Raw genomic sequence first — 18,164 nt, forward strand, 5'->3', positions numbered from 1 at the left:
AGCAATTTAATGTCAATAACAATAATAATAAAGTATTCACAATATCATAATATTGGGCCACTTTGGCAGCTCCAAAGTTAATTTGTGAGTACCAAATCATGGAATGACATTGATAAAAAATTCATAATCATAGTGAAATATAAATATGCAATGGAATAACAAACAAACGTACTATCATCATAATGTACCTAATTACTAACGGGTTCAAATTATTTTCACTATACAACCATCATTGAAGTAGGAATTAATAGACAACGTTATTGGTAACATAATAGAAATAACCATCCTATCATATGCATGCTATTGAACATAAAGAACAAGTAATGCATGCAAGCTTAGCTCATTAATTAAGTCAATAAACCCAACTTGACAAACCTTAAAAAAAATAAAAAATAAAAAATCATATAGATATATCCGACAATGTTATCAAAAAAAATATGACTTCAAATATCTAAAATGAATTTAAGTTTGTCATCAATAGTAATATGACATTCATAATTTCTCAAGGTTTTAGGCCACTTTGGTGGCTACCAAAATGGTAAATTGTATATACCATGTTCTTAATTGACATCAATAATATTATAATGAGTAACAACATTAATATCATAATATGCTCATATAATTAAAACGTGATATGCAGCGGAAAATAATCATGTATTCTTCATTAAATAGAGCATGCATTCATATACCTGAAGTTGTTCCCAAACAAATTCAAATAATGTTTTAAGCCTTTATATAATGTGGGATTAAGTAAAACCTACGTAATGGCTACTTATCGTTAAAACAGACTTAAAAGCGAATTATATATGGCCAAAACCAAGTTATATGGGTGCGTAAACCGGTTTTGGGTTCAATCTAGTTCATTGGTTGGTCCGATTCGGTTCAATCATAAAACAGAACAATACAAAACAGATTTTAATAACGAGAACAACATAAGGGTAAATCGAACAATTGCATTAGAATCCAAAACATAAATGGGAAGTTGGAACAACATAGTAATTTAGTTGACTTGACTCATCATCTTCCTCAATGAAACCCAAAACAAAAAGCAGTACCATAAAAGAGAGTATGGGGGTGATTTAAACACCCAAAAAAGACGGTGATTATAACTTCAAAACCACTGTGTAGGACAAAACCTATAACTATTAACAATAAATTTCGACCTCCAAACAAAACCGTTCATTAAAGAAAAACCAGATTCCGATTGAAAGTTTATGGGTTTAAGAAACCCTTCATACCAGTATACGTTAAAAGCCATCAAAATTAATCTTGTAACTCTAATGGATCTTGACAAATAAAACGGTATAATATCCGCACTATCCATCGGTAACTAGTCAGAATCCGGAGAAGAATAATAAAATATCATAATATGAAAGCTTTTCTAGTACATGCTTAGAAGAAGCTTTCTAAAATCTAACCTTAATTAAAATGGAAACATCCAAACTAATTAAGTTTCTAACCGAAGCCCATTACACATGATACAATGATATTAGATTCCCACACATGCGTAACGACCATGAATAAGTATATCAAATTCTTTCGCCGGTATAGAATCGACAAAACTTGGTCACCCAATCATGCTATGACTATCATGTTATAGCTCTATGACTTCATTATACAATTATAATCATATGCTTTAACGGAAAATAAACGTAATTCAAAACCTTGCGCTCCGATACCAAATGTAAGCATAAATTTAATAGAGAGGATCATGAATCACATATTATTTCACATAATATGAAGAATGTAAATAATGAATCAATAAAAGGTTGTACCTTGATCCATAGTGAAAATAATGTGTAAAATCCGATAATGAAAAGCAAATCACCGTTTCTCTTCCAAACCTTTATAAGCTTTAATGTGTTGATTGTTGTAGTAGAGAAATATGGGGTTTCTCCACTCTTATATAAAGGATGGAGAGAGGACGGTGGTTTCAAAGTCCTTTAGTCTTCCACCTTCCCATAATTGGTGGAGTAAGTTATTTAACCTTCTTCTCTTAATTAGCTAATGTAATTAAGGCATGAGTAATAGGATATTTACTTAAGGAGTAACCCCCACATCAATTTAGAAACTGAAACTCTATAAGGTTTTGACTGGTTGACCACTTTATGGAGGATATGATATAGTGGCCTTTGGACTATTATATCATATCTTACATTGACATACCAAGTAACAAGTTGAGTGCATACCGTATTATACTAGCAATAAGTACTATCAAAAAGTATTCAAGAAAGAATTGTTACCTGCATGCGCTCTGATTCCTCAGGCTCGTTCTTTGCCGTCTCCTGTGCAGTTAGACCCTCCTGCTTGAAAAGGCAGTTCAAAAGATGTTAGTTATACAAATACACGAAAAAGATAATGCGCCCAAGGTGAAAAATAACTGAATAGAACTAACCATTCTGCATATAGTATCTAAAATAAATACGAACAAGTATTTGTTTTTTCTTTCTCTTATCATTTTCTCGGGATTCGTGTTGTTTTTGGGATTTGATTTCACCTTCTTCGTCATCATCACTGTCTGAAATCCTCGCTACTCTTCTGTGTTTCCCATCCTCAAAATACTAAATGTTCTTTTTTTTTTATATTATATATATTTCACTATTTTTCAAGAATGGGCCTTTTGCGTAGGAACTGTGGGCCTATAAATGCAGGCCCATTTAGTTTCATACTCATAGTCAAGATACCAAATATATTATATATATTTCACTATTTCTCATTTTTTGACATAAATTATCATTTTATTTTATAGAACCAAGACGACGTTGTGTTTGGATTTTGGTATTTCATTTAATTGGACTATATCAAGATAATGTAAAATGAAATATTAGCTAGTTTGGTCATGGGATCAAGTCATGGTAAAACACCAAAAAGAAGCAAAACCAAAAAAATTAAAATGTGACTATTGATTCCGAGGTCTAGTTTAGAACTTAGACATATCAAGGTCATGAATATGTTGATCTTGTCATCGAACTGCATTATATCTGTCTACTTTTTGAGTTGTATATATAGTTTTTCTTCAAAGCTTGTTCACTTATACATACGACTGCAACTATCATAGAACAGAACACTACAATCCAAACTTGTAGGAAAAGAATAATGTTTGCCAAGAGAAAGGCATCTTGAATATATGTGTATTGTCTTCAACAATCATATATTTAACGTCTGAAAGTCGGTACTTATAAGAAGCCATTAGTCCTCTATCAAGTTTTGAACTATCCTATAAACTAATTTCCATGGCTTCTTTTGCACCTTTGTGTCCTCTCAGGAAAATTCTCTACTTCTCGAAAGATTTCCTAGTTTTGGTCTCAAAAGCACTAGAAGAGTTTCCCATGTTGGACTTGATTTTTGGTTGGGACACCATATGGTTCCTTCTGCTTTGATGCGATCTGTTAAACCCAAGTGATTTGTCGGTCTGAGACGCAAACTCAAACTGGATCTCTTCAATTTGATACTTACATGGCTAAAAAATAAACAGGTGCATGAGGCCCTTGATGAGGCAATACCATTGCAACATCCCCCCTGAAAATTCATGAAGCAATGAGATATTCGCTCCTTGCTGGTGGAAAGCGAGTCCGACCAATTTTATGCATTGCCTCATGTGAATTAGTGGGAGGTGATGAAAGTACCGCGCGACGCCTAATTGCTGTGCAATCGAAATGATACATACCATGTCACTCATTCATGATGACCTCCCTTGTATGGATGACGATGATTTTCGATGTGGAAAGCTTACTTGTCACAAGGCTTTTGGTGAAGAAACAGCAGTGATTACTTGCAGGTGATGCACTTTTATCTCTTGCATTTGAGCATGTAGCAACTGAAACCACGAGTGTGTCTTCGACCGTGTGGTTCGGGCCATAGCAATACCGGGCTTCAGCAGTTGGATCGAGATGGGGTGGCGGGGAGGTCAAAGCAGTTGATATTGCTAGTGAAGGAAAAATAATTGATCCGAGTGAATTAGAGCACATACACTTGCACAAGACCGCATTGCTTTTAGAAGCTTCCGTTGTTTGTGGAGTGATCATGGGTGGGGGATCTGTTGTCGGCGTGGATAGATTGCGAAAATATGCAAGGTATATAGGTCTTCGTTTCAAGTGGTGGATGATATTTTGGATGTTACAAAGTCTTCAGAGGAATTGGGGAAAACGACAGGAAAGGATTTGGAAAGTGATAAAGCCACATATCCTAAGCTGATGGGGATTGAGAAAGCCAAGGAGTTTGCAAATGCATTGGTAGCAAAAGCTCATGAGGAACTTTCATACTACAATAGCACAAAAGCTACACCCAGATCTGTTAAGCTAATTACATTGCACAAAGACAGAATTAGTACCTGCAGGTTAGGAGAAAGATGTTATTATTGCTTTCCATAGAACGTAACGGATGAACAAAAAAAAGTTACTCAACATATCGTGAAATTCAAAATCTTGGATAAAGAGATGTTGTATTAAATTACTCTGTAGATCATCTAAAAGACTTAGGACTTGCATTTTGGTTCCACAAGTATACTAAGCTTTTGTGAAAACTAGGTTCCCGGTGCTTTGTTTCCGTTATGTGTATGCCCTGTTTATAAGTGCGGTCGTTCTACACTTTACTCTTCTTTATAATCCTAGATCTCATTTAGCGGTTTGGCTGATATTGAAATTTACTTTTGGCTAAACTACAGATTATTTACATCTTGTTGCTTTGAATTGTTACGATTAATTTGAGTAAATTATACAACAAGTTGCTATCCATTAAGGCATTTGATTCATGGTGGTGGCACTCTTGTTGAAAAAAACCTCGTGCACCTTTGCTAGCGCACCACACCTCCATACCTTTGTTGGTCGGTTGTTGGAGTTTGCTTTCAATCTGATCAACTCGTCTTCTTTTCCAAATGCCTCGGTACAATACCATGGAGCTTAGGTGTAGCACCAATGTTGTATCTCGTCGACTAATTTATGGAAACCAGCTACCATCCCAAAATCAAAAAAATTCAATTCGTTTTTTTAAAAAATATTTAGAGGGTTAATTCAACAATTATTCTGTAGTACAATTCAAAAAATAACAAAGCATTCATATCTCCATTATGGGCTCAACCAACAATGACAAAACTCGGTCTTTCGTCTCTCTGTCAGCTGTCAGGAACACCATGTCCATCTCTATACCGATACATGCATTGAGCCATTCGAGCAAGGTTCACTACAGCTTCTATATAAGTTTGTGAAAAAAATGAATCATCCAATCGATCTTTGTTCATCTTCTTCCATAAGTTGCCGATCATATGTCTAATATACTCGCAAGCAACTTCTTCTAAGACTCCAGTTTCATGCATGTAGCATTGGATTGATTTTGGCACATCACCTCTTTCAAGCGCGGCCTATGTATAATAAAGAGAAGGAATTTGTAGGTTATATATTCTAATTATATTTGTATTACTCTATCCAAGGCAGTTGGGCAACTGAGACTAGTTTAAGAAATGTTGCATTATTACACACCTTTGATGTTCCTAAATCATCTGAAAGTCGAAGAATCATTGATGAAGAACGTATAACATTTGGGCAGCTTCCTAAGCACTCTAGAGCCTCTTTAGTGATATCTTGTTCTATAAAGAAATAAATATGAACTAGCAGAAGGGTCCCTGATATTGAAATACATGCATTGCTTAGATATTCGCCAAATGTTGGTGTATACTTGTTGTAATACCACTTTGCCTCCACCAAATAACTTTTGCATAAATCTGTCCACTGCGATAAAAGTTCAAAGGAATTAACTAATTAATGTGGTAACTTATATCAATTTATCAGTGACTGAATTAACAGTAAGGAAAATGTATTATCTATTAACATGCTTAATTGGGGACATACCGATTGCTTTAGGTATGGTATGGCGTCCCAACCTTGTTCCTTTAGAATAAAATAAGCCCAACCTTGTATAGGGCTAGGAAGCATATTTTCATATAATCTGGAAGTTCTCCTATTGTGTTGATATCCCATCTAAAAATGTCAAACAAGTTGAATCAGCACCATATATAGTATATGATACACTGAACTGAAGTAACGTGAGCCAATCTCCTACTAACCTCTCAAAAGCGTAAGCTCGTCCAAAGTGCCATAAACATCATAAACATCATCAATGGTTGTTACCATTGTATTTAGTTTTATGTACCATTTTCTACAGTAATAGAATCTGGGATCACCTATCACTCCAGTTGTCCAAAAGAAACACTCCATCAACCTGTCTCGAGCAAAGCTCAACTTGGGATGGGAGCCTAGACCAAGATCCTTCCACCACCTAAAACAAAAAGAACAGAGAGACAGTACATCACTGAATTTTAGTTGGAGGTATAATAATTCAAACTCTTGACATACATCAAGCAACAAATATTAACAACCAATCCCTAACCTTGACATATCCTTCAGATCATTCTGGTGTGTTTCTTGTACCATATTAAAATTCAAAATTGCAAATTTAAGTAGATCATGATCAATATCTCCTTTTTTCATGCATACTTCAGTATACCACCTAGCCTCTAATCTTTGCATTCTTCAGTGTGGTGGAAGCTCCAAAGAATGACTCACTAGCTTAGGTAGACTTAGGCTTGTCCCTATAGGTGTTTTGATTTCCTTCAGATATGTGGTTGTTAAGTACTTGGCCTCATCCAGGATATCTTCCCCTTCAAATGCAAGGTGAGAAGCATCATTAAAACTTAACATTCCTTTAATGTCTTCATGTAGGCTTGATTTAAATTGTCCGCTATCATCCTTGAAGCAATTAAAAACATCTGCATCCACACACAAACGAGGAGTTGTGTTGTGCCCGGCACGAAGTATCTAATTTCAATAAGAGAAACTAGCTAGCTTAGCCAATGCAGTACCAATGTTCTGAATTGCAACTGGAGTAGCATTAATCTTTGGTATTTTTTTAACAATAAAACCACAAATGAAATAAGAAATTTAAGCAAAACTGTGAAATACAAGAAAACAAACACTGAAGAAAAGCAGCAACAACAAAACAAGATCAAGGACAATTTTGTGCCAATCTACAAAAACATAATAGAGCAACAAAGATAACATCTTGGTAATCGTACAAAAGACGCTTTGGGCCCACCAAGATCAGGCTAGTGCAGAAGTTGAGATGATGTGTTTTCATTACCTCTCTTTCGGTTTCAGCAGAGCTAATTATTAATGATTGTACCATATTTCTTGGAGAGCTTCCAAAAAGAACGGTACGGCAAGACTCCAAGTTGATGCAAGTTACCTATGATGGGAAGCATAGGAGGGCTATGTGGAAGATTGTGTTTGCTTCCTTGATTACTCTTTTTCATAATACACATTAATTAAAGGAGAAGAATAGGAAGTAGGAGAAAGATGCACAGATACAAAATTGGGAATGCATCCATTACGATTAGTTCATTTGTTATCCTTGGAATGTGGATAGAGCACTGCATCATCAAACTATAAATAACAAAGTATCTGCATGGCAGTTGTTATTACAGAATTCCAAGAAGTAACCATCTTCTTGTATCGTTAACAAAACTAAAAACACCAATTATCGTTCGAAAATGATTAACACTTTGAAAGGGAGCTTCAAAGGGACACACCTAGCCCTATATATAGAACTGAATGTTTGCGCTAGACGCGTCTAGTCCTAGACAGTTGGACAGTTGATCAATTCACGATCATTATTCACAACTTAATCCCTTTGGAAAGACCATTAAATACTGCTAGTCCGATTGAAAAGGCCATTAAATACTTTCTTTGTCCAACTATGTTCGACGCTAGAATAAGTGAACAACTAATGAAAGAAATCATGTGAGCAAAAGACGACCGGTAACATAAGATGGTTTGGAGTGAAGCCAAGTACAATGTTGGTTTCTCACACTCTCTCGGTTTACTTCGGTACAACCGCATAAGGCCTACTACAATTTTATTTCCAATGAAGAAACATTGGATGATTGACTAGTCGATATGGATGGATTAGGGAATTATTATTGTGACTATCGATAATAACGCCACACGCAAGATAACCAAACTTTTCAACCAAAGATTGAGACGTGGTGATTGTGATTTGTGTTCATTAATATTCGGATTTTACTATATTGTTGATACTTCCAAGAGTAATTTTTTCTTTACCCGCTGAGTTGATAACATGAAATGATATACATGGCATGTCAAATGCAATATATGTTGATCTCAATTATATAATCGTTAATTGTCCCATCAGTGCTCACTCAACATAATTGAAATTTATGTTGTATGAGACCACCAATAGGTAAATTGTGACATGGGAATCAAGAGTCAAGACCATAAATTTCGTGATGTATGACATTAGTCAGTAGTGATCAGATCTGCAAAGCAGATCAAACAAAACTCAAATGGCCCCAAGTATTTCATGTTTTGCTCTAGAGACAATTTATACTTGTGATGCAAACACAGATATTCAGGTCTGCATTACTTAACAATGTATACAAGAAATACCTAAAGAGCAAGTGCCGACTAGCAAAGTCGGTAAAACCTTTAGGTGATGATACCGAGGGCACGGGGCTCAAACCCCGCCAACATCAAAAAGAGTTCCGATCTCATTTAAAACAGGGCCGCCAATAAAAAAAAATACCTAAAGAGAACAATTTGTCGCCATCGTCATTCGACCCTTGAAAACACCTATCTCTCTTTGACTGACAGATTCTCGCTATCTGCGGGGCCAAAATACAATGAACGAAAAGAAAGGTCCACGCTAGCTGAAATTGGTATTGCTACAATGGCTTCAACGCACTGTGACATCATCTACCAAATCGGGCAGGTGTCCCGCCAAGAGAAAACACACAAAAGATATAAATTGAAAGAATTGAAAACCTGTTCCTCCTCATTAAGTTCTCGCACAAACAAGTAGAAGAAAGAGTAATTAAGTGCTAAACAGAGGCACCCAAATGCCATCTAGAAGAATATTTGACGAAAGTGCCGCACTGAAGAAGGAATTCAGGTAGCTCAACCCAAGTATCAAAAATGAAAAATTGCAATATTTATCAGGTGATTTACTAATAGAAGTACAGTTATCTTGGTTGGATAGAAATCTTACATGGCTTCAATAAATAAAATGCAAAAGGTGAGATAGTAAGAGGGATTCGACCGTTACTGGTGCTTGTTTTCATCTACTAATAGAGGAACACTAACACTAAAAAGATGACAATGACTGTGTTGACCATAATGATGCCCAACTTAATCACAACAACTTCTCATAAGAGCTTCTAGCTCAATTGGTTGGGTACCCCTCTCCTCATGGGAGAGGTTGCAAGTTCAAATCCCACCAAGTGTTGGTTGGGATTTCTTTCTTGTGTAATTATGTGATGCGCCAAGTGAGCCTTTGGGTAGAGACAAGGTGTTGCTACAATGGGTGGACCGAGCAGCGAAAGCAAGTCTTCATGGACAAGGTGGAGGTGGTTGGGTCTACTCAAAATGGCGCATCGGCGAGAGCCTTCGGGGTTGGTGAGAACTTCTCATAAGGAAAATAAATTCCCAGGGAGTGTTGTGTTATCCTGGGTTATTAAATCGGTGAGTACTCGCTACTCACTGCTTAGCCGACCTGACTAACAATTTAATCCCCGATCACAATCGGGCTCAAAAACTCCCCGAGTACTTGGCCGATTAGGCCCGATTAGCCGAGTAATTGTGTTCACTATTTCAACTATTTCAATGTTAAACATTGAACTCGACATTTCGCTGATTTGACCAACCCTCGATTTTGTAAAGTTGTATACTTTAATCATATTTATTTTAGTTGATTGAGTGTTTTAATTGTTTATTGATTGATTGGGTTCTTAATTGGCTTCATTATGTTGGTATTTCAAAGTTAAATATATTTAATAATTATTTGTAAAGAAATATAGTGTTATGAAAAATCGTCCGATTAATCCTGATTAATCCCCGACCGATTACACTTACTCGCTACTCGCTCTTCATGCGAGTAGCGATTTAACTGCACAGGTGTTATCTGATTGAAAATCAAATCATTCAACTTGGGAGCATTTATAAAGTCCTTATAGCGGGTAACTCCTAACATAATTCTTAATTCTCCAAAAATTTCATTTGCATCACCCATTACGCCCTCCTTCCGTTTATGCATTACAGGTGTCACCTTATACTCTAATTTTTTTTTTTTTGTGAAGTACTAGGTTTAGACACACATTAGAGCCAGATTCACCCCCTACCACAAAAACCTTAGGTCCCAACTTATCACCAGTAATCTCTATACACACCAATCCTTGCAAATCAGAAAACATTCAAAGAAAAGAAACGCGGCAACACCTCCTTTAGTCCAACCAACTTGCTTCCCTGCAGTGACAAAATGCCCATAAGCATAGTGAAATTCCCTATAAGCACCATCAACAATGGTCTTGTCGAAGATCCTCTCGAGATGAAATAGGGAATTTCCACCGAAATGTCAAAAGCATATACAAAGTTATTCAAGAGGGACTATCGTTTATAGAGATTATCTTTCAAATGCTTGTCACATAATCAATGACAATATAAGCATAGCATGGAATGCCTTAGAAGTCAATATATTCACCAAAGCCAATAGTGTCATTCTAAACTACCATGTGGTACCACAATGGTCCACTTCAGACAATCAATAGCCATGAATGTGAACTTCGGAAAGCTCCCTCATTAGTCAAAGCTTCAACGAGTGCCCTGGATGCCAACCTTTTATTATTCATAGGTCTCCCTAAGTAAACCACCTTTAGCTTCTCCCTAAAGAAATCTCTTAACTAAACATTTTCTTTTCTCAAATCTGAACTTCAGAGATCGTGTTTTTCAGCATATATAAATATCACTGCAATGAAAGTGAAAGAAAATACAAAGCAAAAGGACGAAGAAAACGTTAAAGAGGTCTCAATGAATATGAGGGTCATCATTCTATACGCTTCTATCCATATTGTCATCTCTTTCTCTCGAGTTCACTATTCGAGCCAAAGGTGTTTTCTTTTAATGGATGGAGTCTGTAGATAAATATATTTATCATTTTCATAGCAGAGAAAATTCCTTTAATTTTTTTACTCTGGTAAAAGAGGAACTCCATTTCTTGAACGATAAAAAGATTGCATGGCACACATTAATGTGGTCTCTTATCTCTCGAGTAGATCCTTTCTTGAATATCAATGGTCTCCATCTTGTCAAAACACTAATTTGTTTCTAATAATAATGGAGAAAAACAGGAGATCTTTTTCCAGAACGATAAAAAGACATTCATGTGGTCTCTTATTTTCGATTAGATTCTCTCCCCGAATATCCACAATCTCCATCTTGTAAAATACAATTTTGTTTCTAATCGGTGTAAGAAGATAGTGTTTGAGTCGCTCTCTATCGGAAGAAAATTAATCCCAAAGTCCCATGTTTTTGAAGAAACTTTGTCCTCGAGTCCACTCCACGGTCGAGATATATGATTGCTCGCAAGGTGCTTCGCATGGGTGCATGGCAATGTTTTCCTTTTTCTTTTTGCCTCACTATGTGTCTTTGTGTGTGTGTGGTGGGGGTGTCATATAAGCAAATATTCACTCAAAGACTACTTATGTCAAACCCTACAAAGATCCATGACAATGGTTTGTTGGGCATTCTTTTTCCGTAGTCCCTACCCCCAACCCCACCCCACACACACACACATCAATCTTCCTTGAGTACATAAGTACATAACAATACTCCTAGTACAATTTACTTCATTATTATAGTCTATCCACATTTTAATCTGATCAAGATCTCTACCCATTTTTTTTTCAATAACCACCGCCCTTATAAAGATCTCTACCATTTTCATAATCATCGTATGTAATGGTGCTGTTTCAAATAGTATTCATATTTTTGGTACTACTGCCTATATACATCAGTTCTTAACCATGCATGAGCAGATTACTACAAGTTTTAATAATGTAGTGGCTACCCAAAAATGCAAATACATTTCAATATTCAAATGATATTACCAATAAAAATTACCACAAAACTCAATTCAGATTGAAACAGTAAGACTTCTTATAGAACTTGTGTCATTTAGTCAGATCTAGCTAATAAGTGTCATTTTAATGGGAAAAGTAAACCACTCACCAAGCAAAGCCATCACTGTCCTCGAATCTGGAAAAGGAAATAAAAAAATAAAGAGAAAGAGAAGGATATTAATCAAGTTGGAGAACACAACTGAGGTAAAAAATCAATCTAAAAGTTATGTAATTACTTTTGCGGTGATATATCCTTGTTATTTATTTTTCAGAAAACTGGTATAAATTCTAAGCAAATTCAAAACTGTTAGCTCAATGTCCAGCACACAAAATGTATTGAACAAATTTGTAAAAGAAGTTTCATGCAAACCCACTCACTTGGTGCAATCTGTGTTCTTCCAGCATCAATTGTAATATGGGTTGGTAAGTTCAGTGATTTGGCCCTTTCCTGTAACAAATGGCATCCAAACAATTAATTCTAAGATTCTATTATTTCATGATTTGCTATGGTGCTTGTTTGTTTGCTGGTGTGTTCCTATTTTAGCTTAAGAATTTGCTCTTACTCCTTGATAGAAGTTTACAACCGCATAACAGGTACAAGTTGTATTACTAGTAACCATATGGCATATGCATGAGATGAAATTAGAACTAGTGATTTTCTTATGTTCAAGGTCATATTTCAAGTCGACTGTATCAGGAAAAGGATGAGAGCTAGTACAGAAGTGGAATAAGTTGGACCACATGACGACATTTAGAAACATATCGTGTTTGACCTATTAGACATTAAAACATATTAAAAAGCTGTAATAAGTTTCAGAATATGTTTCATTATCAGGATACAAACTGGGGGTAAATACTGTGTTCATTAGCTAACCATTCCAAGAAAGCATGAAGAAGAATAAAATGGTCACTATAGGACCTCCTAGATGTCAAAGAACACCAATAACAACTCAACTATATGCATACGCCATATAAACTTACTTGCAACACTAGCAAATCATCTTCACTTTCACTTTTCAAAACCACTTTCACTTGCCCACACATCTCCCACCTGCAAATAACAGAACAATAGAACTAAGGACTTCCACTGAAACCAAATTAAATAAACATAGGTGCAACATTCTTATAGTGGTAGTACGAGTGCGTACCTGTTCAAGGCTTTAGGTGCTCTATGAAGAAGCTTCTTATAAAGGCCCAATGTCGCATGACTACACGTACAAAAAAAAAACACATGATTAGATGACACTCTTCCAGGGCTACAATTAATTATATCCCCGGCAGCGGCGCCATTTGACACTCTTTCCTAGGGCTACAATTAATTATATCCCCGGCAGCGTCGCTATTTGACACGCCTCCTTTTGTGTGTAGATGATGTATGGATGATGTAGATAGATGATGGTCGTTGAACAAATAGAAGCGTATCAAAACCTAATTATCCCTCAATAAGTAAAGGATGAGTAGGGTATCGTTTGCCGTTTTGCTTTCGTTCCTTTTGCTTTCGCCAATTTTGAAGTACAACCAAAATTTTGGATTTGCAGAGAGCAATATCCTAGATATGCATACTAAGTTCCTTCACAGTTGATTCACCTGTCAATAGGGTGTACAGGTCTATCTGAGACTATTTTTTTGTGGCTAATCTCATGATTACATTGAGCGTAATGTCTAACAAAATGCCTCCTTAATATTCTTTTTTTCTCTGTTGTATGCCCAATGGCATATTAAGACTTACGAAAGAGAATAATAGGCGGTAGTAGAGAACAACACCCTTGAGAAGTAGAACATTATTCATACTTTATTATGTGTGGATCAACAACCATCAAGGACTCATAAAAACACTTGAAAGAAGCAGCATTCCATTTACGAAAACAAAGATAAAGTTAGATAAAGATAACTACATATTAAACAAAAGCAATTAACAACTGCCACAAGATTCTATATAAAACACACTCCTGCCAAGAGTTATGGAAGACCATATCTATTTATTTTCATTCAAAATTACAATAAAGATCAAAGGAATTGAAAGTAGGAGAGTGATGTCCATTTCAGCCTTTGTGAGTCATTCTCAGACGTTTCGTAGAGATAAAACCAACATTAGCAACAAATGGTTAACAAGAAAAACAAAACAAAACAAATTATAAGTAGACTATCAAAGCATTCCTCCTACAACTATGTCAGTTTTGAACAGGCTATATTTAGAGTAGAGTTGTCGTCTTGTGCAAATGTAAGATGAGGTAACACTGTTCTTCAAGAGTTAAAAGTGAAAATTGACAAGCACAAAGAAAAGCTTTCCCCTACAGTGGGAACAAGCATCTTACATGCCTATGAGCATTACTAGATATTGAACAGAATAAAATTCCACATAAAACGGACTGAGAAAGAATAGGAGGGCTACTCAGGATACATAATTTCTTGGTAAAGGCTCTTGAAAACAAGAGATAGAGCGGAATAGGATATTGAAGAACATAGGGAAGAAGAGCTACAGCTACACTACACCATATGTCACTCTTTAAGGAGAGTGGATTACTGTCAATCAAAAAGTATTTTGATTTCCCTAAGTTGGGTACCCTTTGCAAGGAGCACAATCTGTGGCTATGCTTGCAATCTACTCATGATTATCAGCTACGTGTTCTTTGTTTGCAAATATATAACCCTCTCAGGTTTTAGGATTCGCATAGTTGTACGCATCTAAAAGAGGAAGTGCACAACCCAGTTAAGATATGCTAACCAGATTTACTAAGCAGGTGTCATAGAAGCACGCCACAATGCTACAACGCATGTTCCTATAAGAAACTAATGTGAAATATCCGCAACAAGAATTCTAATTTAGTATGCAAAATAAGTGCATACCCCCAAATATGAATTCCCATGAAAAGGGTGATTGCTTATTTATTGTAGCAGTAAATGTTCATGTGCCATCAAAATCTACAAGGTTCAAAGATACATTAAGATCATTAGGGCATAACTAATGGATCCCTTAATCGGTCTATACTTTCACAGTTTCACATATGAGGGAGCAATTCAAAAAACACCTCTCCAATGCACCAGTGCACCACCTATATGGGCCTCTACTATTGCCAATATGCCACCCTTGAAAAGTGTTCAATTTTGAATATATTATATAAGGTGTTTGGGTGTAAAATAAAGTTCCACACATAACTTACAGTTACGCAAAGTTACGAGTGAAAGCATTTCATGCAAACAATAGCAGCTTAGTTGGTCAAGGTCATTGGACTCACAATCCTGAGTTGGAACACCAACCCCAGCATAATGGATTGATTTTATAATTATAAAAAACGGAAAGAAAAGGTGTTCGTATAAGAGTCGAACATGCGACCTATGGGTCTTGAGCCATGCACGTCACCTGTAGACCAATTACACATGAATCGAAAGGTTTTGCAGAATCCAATCAATATTTTGTGGGTATATCACCTGAAAACCCTCACGAGACTATAACTCGTCCTTTTTGGGGAACTTAAAGGTTTAAAGCCTTATTGCATATGGTAAATGCAATTGCGATGCCTGCAAAAGTGAGTTAGGATTTTATTTTTTAGAATGTAATTTTGATCACTTATCTATTTTTTTATCTTATTTGCTAAGAGACTAGCAAAAGGTTAGTTGGGAGTTGTGATAAGTGCTCAAAAAGTGCAATTTAACCCTCGATTATGCCTCTTTTTTAGCCATTTTAGTGGACTAATAGTGTTTGTAAGTTATGTTTTAAGATTCTACAGGTGAAAAAGAGAGTTTTGTAGAATATTAGAGAAAAAGGGGTAAAACAGAGCAATACGGAGCATTAAGGATCACATGGGAAGCCCGTGGACAATCATGGAAAAGGCCAAGGAATTGAAGCTATTAAAGATGCGACTTAGACCTATTTTAAAGCCTATTTGGAAGCCTAAGGCCAAAGGATTCGTTGCTTGGACCAAATCCCGGAAAAGAGGATAAAATGATAGAGCAGAAGAGACAAAATAGGCTTACGCGTCTGGGACACATGGATCGAGCGTCCAGACGCATTGATCAAGTCTGGGACGCATGGATCGAACGTCCAGAAGAATTGATTAAGTCTGGGACGCATGAATAGTGCGTCCAGATGCATGAATCGACACTGTAGCCAATTCCTTCTCAGTTTTCGAGATGAAGTTGGACTCTGGAAGAAGTCTATTTGTATTAGGAAACAAATGACGGTTTGGAATGCTTTTAGAGCTCATTGTAACCCCTATAAGTAGAGGACATAAGTGCCTCATGTATTTGGCCAATTCACTTATATTCTTGTCTCCATAACTTGAGGCAGAGAGAGATTAATAATAAAAAAACGGTTTTAACTAGCTGAGTCTTAATAAATTAGTCTTTCTAGTCTTATGTTCTTCGACTCTTCTTCTTCTCGTTCTTCGTGTTCTTCCTTCTATATGAAAGGCTAATTTTCTCCTTCAAGGGAGGAGATGAAGTCGGTGCTTAAGGTTTAATGATTCTTTTGGTTTATGGTGTTCTTCAATCAAGTTAGTTCTTTATGTTTTTAGTTATTAGTTCCATTGCCCACACCAGGGGATGGAAGTATAGATTAAGGTTTTTATTTATTACAATTGAATATCATGCTAGCTTAGGGTTTTATTTATTGCAATTGAATATTTGATAGTGACATGCTTTTATTTATTGCAATTGAAAATAATGCTAGAATAGGGTTTTATTTATTGTCATTGAATATTATACTATTATTCTCTACTTTTCTTCTAGTTGTGTACTATTTTAGAGTAAGGGATATATTCCTTGTGTTTGCCTTAGATGATGATTCATTGAATAGGTGCCCAAGCTCACATAAAAGGAAAGAAGATACTAGTAACATGAACATAGGAACAACCTTGAGTAGAGTTAATTGTTAACGATGTTTCATCCAAGAGGGCATCGGCACTCGCTTAATTGCCCGATTGTAGTCTACTTGGAGAACAACATGAAGCAAAAGGTCATTGAATCAAAAGCATTGGTGGATTTGAATCTCTTGAATCTATCTCTCTCATATTCTCTCCATATTTCCAATTCTTAGCTTTAGTATAAGTTTAGTTAGTTTAGTTTAGTTTAGCATTAGAATCTACTATATCTATAATCATAGTTTTTAATCCCTCAAATCCCCTTTCCAGTCCTGTCCTTCATATAAACATACACTTAAAAGTGGAATGATACCTTACTCATCCTTTACTTATTGAGGGATAATTATGTTTTGATACGCTTCTTTTTGTTCAACGACCATCATCTATCTACATCATCCATATACCATCTACACACACAAAAAGGAGTGAGTGTCAAATGGCGCCACTGTCGGGGATATAATTAATTGTAGCCCTAGGAAAGAGTGTCAAATGACGCCGCTACCGGGGATATAATTAATTATAGCCTTGAAAGAGTGTCAAATGGCGCCGCTGCCATTTTAAGTTGTTTATGTTTAACATTTTCTTTAAAGATTAGAAGTTTGGATCTTAAGGTAATTTTAGCCGCATCATCCATCCTTTTGAGAAAGAGAGAAGCTTGAAGGACATCTTGAAGACAAGATATACTATCCAGGTTAGTCGAGTCTTCATTCTTTTTATTTTTCTTAGTATAGTTGCATCATAGTTTAGTTTTATTGCTTTCTAGTATAATTGCATTTAGGATCTTTTCAACAATTGAAGTTGTAAGCCAACACAACAAAATATCAAACTTTAGTGTTTCTTGTCTGAATCTTGACAAACGGACTATCGTCTGTGGGCCGTGGTACTTAAGCAATCCAAGCGATTCACCATAACCCTAGAAGAGACAACTTTAGACATATGGCGAGATACTAGCTGCAAAGCCCAACCCAGTTGAAGGAAAGTAGTTTTGCATATTAGTATAATTTAGAATAGTTGCATATTAGTTTAATTGCATTCAAGCATAGTAGGATAGTTTTCATCATCTTCGCATAGCAAGAATACTAGACAGGATTGATACAATGGCCGCATGCAATGATGGAGGTGTTGTGGACACCAATAATCCTGAAGCTATCCCACCCATGCAAGCACAACAGAGGAAGAAGCTGAGTGATTTCTATTCACCAATCATTGGAGACCCACCAAGCAGTATTGTTTTTCAAGAGACAGAATCGAACCAGTTTGAACTTAAAGCATCAGTAATCTCTATGCTTCCAAAGTTTAATGGTTCAGACAATGTTCAGCCATATATTCACATGAACAAATTTCTA

At 36.0% G+C, this 18,164-nt stretch overlaps 1 protein-coding gene and 2 pseudogenes across 2 annotated transcripts in view; 1 reads left to right on the plus strand and 2 right to left on the minus strand.

The window, feature by feature from the left end:
• Positions 1–3,361: 3,361 nt before the first annotated feature.
• On the plus strand, positions 3,362–4,327 carry LOC147494854 (heterodimeric geranylgeranyl pyrophosphate synthase large subunit 1, chloroplastic-like; annotated as a pseudogene).
• Positions 4,328–5,110: 783 nt separating this feature from the next.
• LOC147494855 (myrcene synthase, chloroplastic-like) lies at positions 5,111–8,607 on the minus strand (annotated as a pseudogene). Its single transcript, XR_015199537.1, has 7 exons — positions 8,593–8,607; positions 6,382–6,760; positions 6,059–6,270; positions 6,003–6,022; positions 5,844–5,972; positions 5,475–5,723; positions 5,111–5,356 (listed from the first exon to the last, which is right to left on the minus strand). The product of XR_015199537.1 is annotated as a myrcene synthase, chloroplastic-like (transcript).
• A 3,417-nt stretch (positions 8,608–12,024) lies between these two features.
• Positions 12,025–18,164, minus strand: part of LOC147494856 (uncharacterized) — a 40,559-nt gene continuing 34,419 nt past the window's right edge. The window contains exons 2-5 of the mRNA XM_086568265.1: positions 13,108–13,167; positions 12,941–13,010; positions 12,338–12,407; positions 12,025–12,095 (exon numbers count right to left, since the gene is read on the minus strand). Of these exons, the coding sequence (XP_086424391.1) occupies positions 12,025–12,095; positions 12,338–12,407; positions 12,941–13,010; positions 13,108–13,167 (271 nt within the window). The remainder of the gene's footprint in view (positions 12,096–12,337; positions 12,408–12,940; positions 13,011–13,107; positions 13,168–18,164) is intronic.

The sequence above is a fragment of the Coptis chinensis genome, chromosome 6 (assembly GCF_015680905.1).
Source record: "Coptis chinensis isolate HL-2020 chromosome 6, ASM1568090v1, whole genome shotgun sequence".
In the NCBI taxonomy this organism is placed as follows: Eukaryota; Viridiplantae; Streptophyta; class Magnoliopsida; order Ranunculales; family Ranunculaceae; genus Coptis; species Coptis chinensis.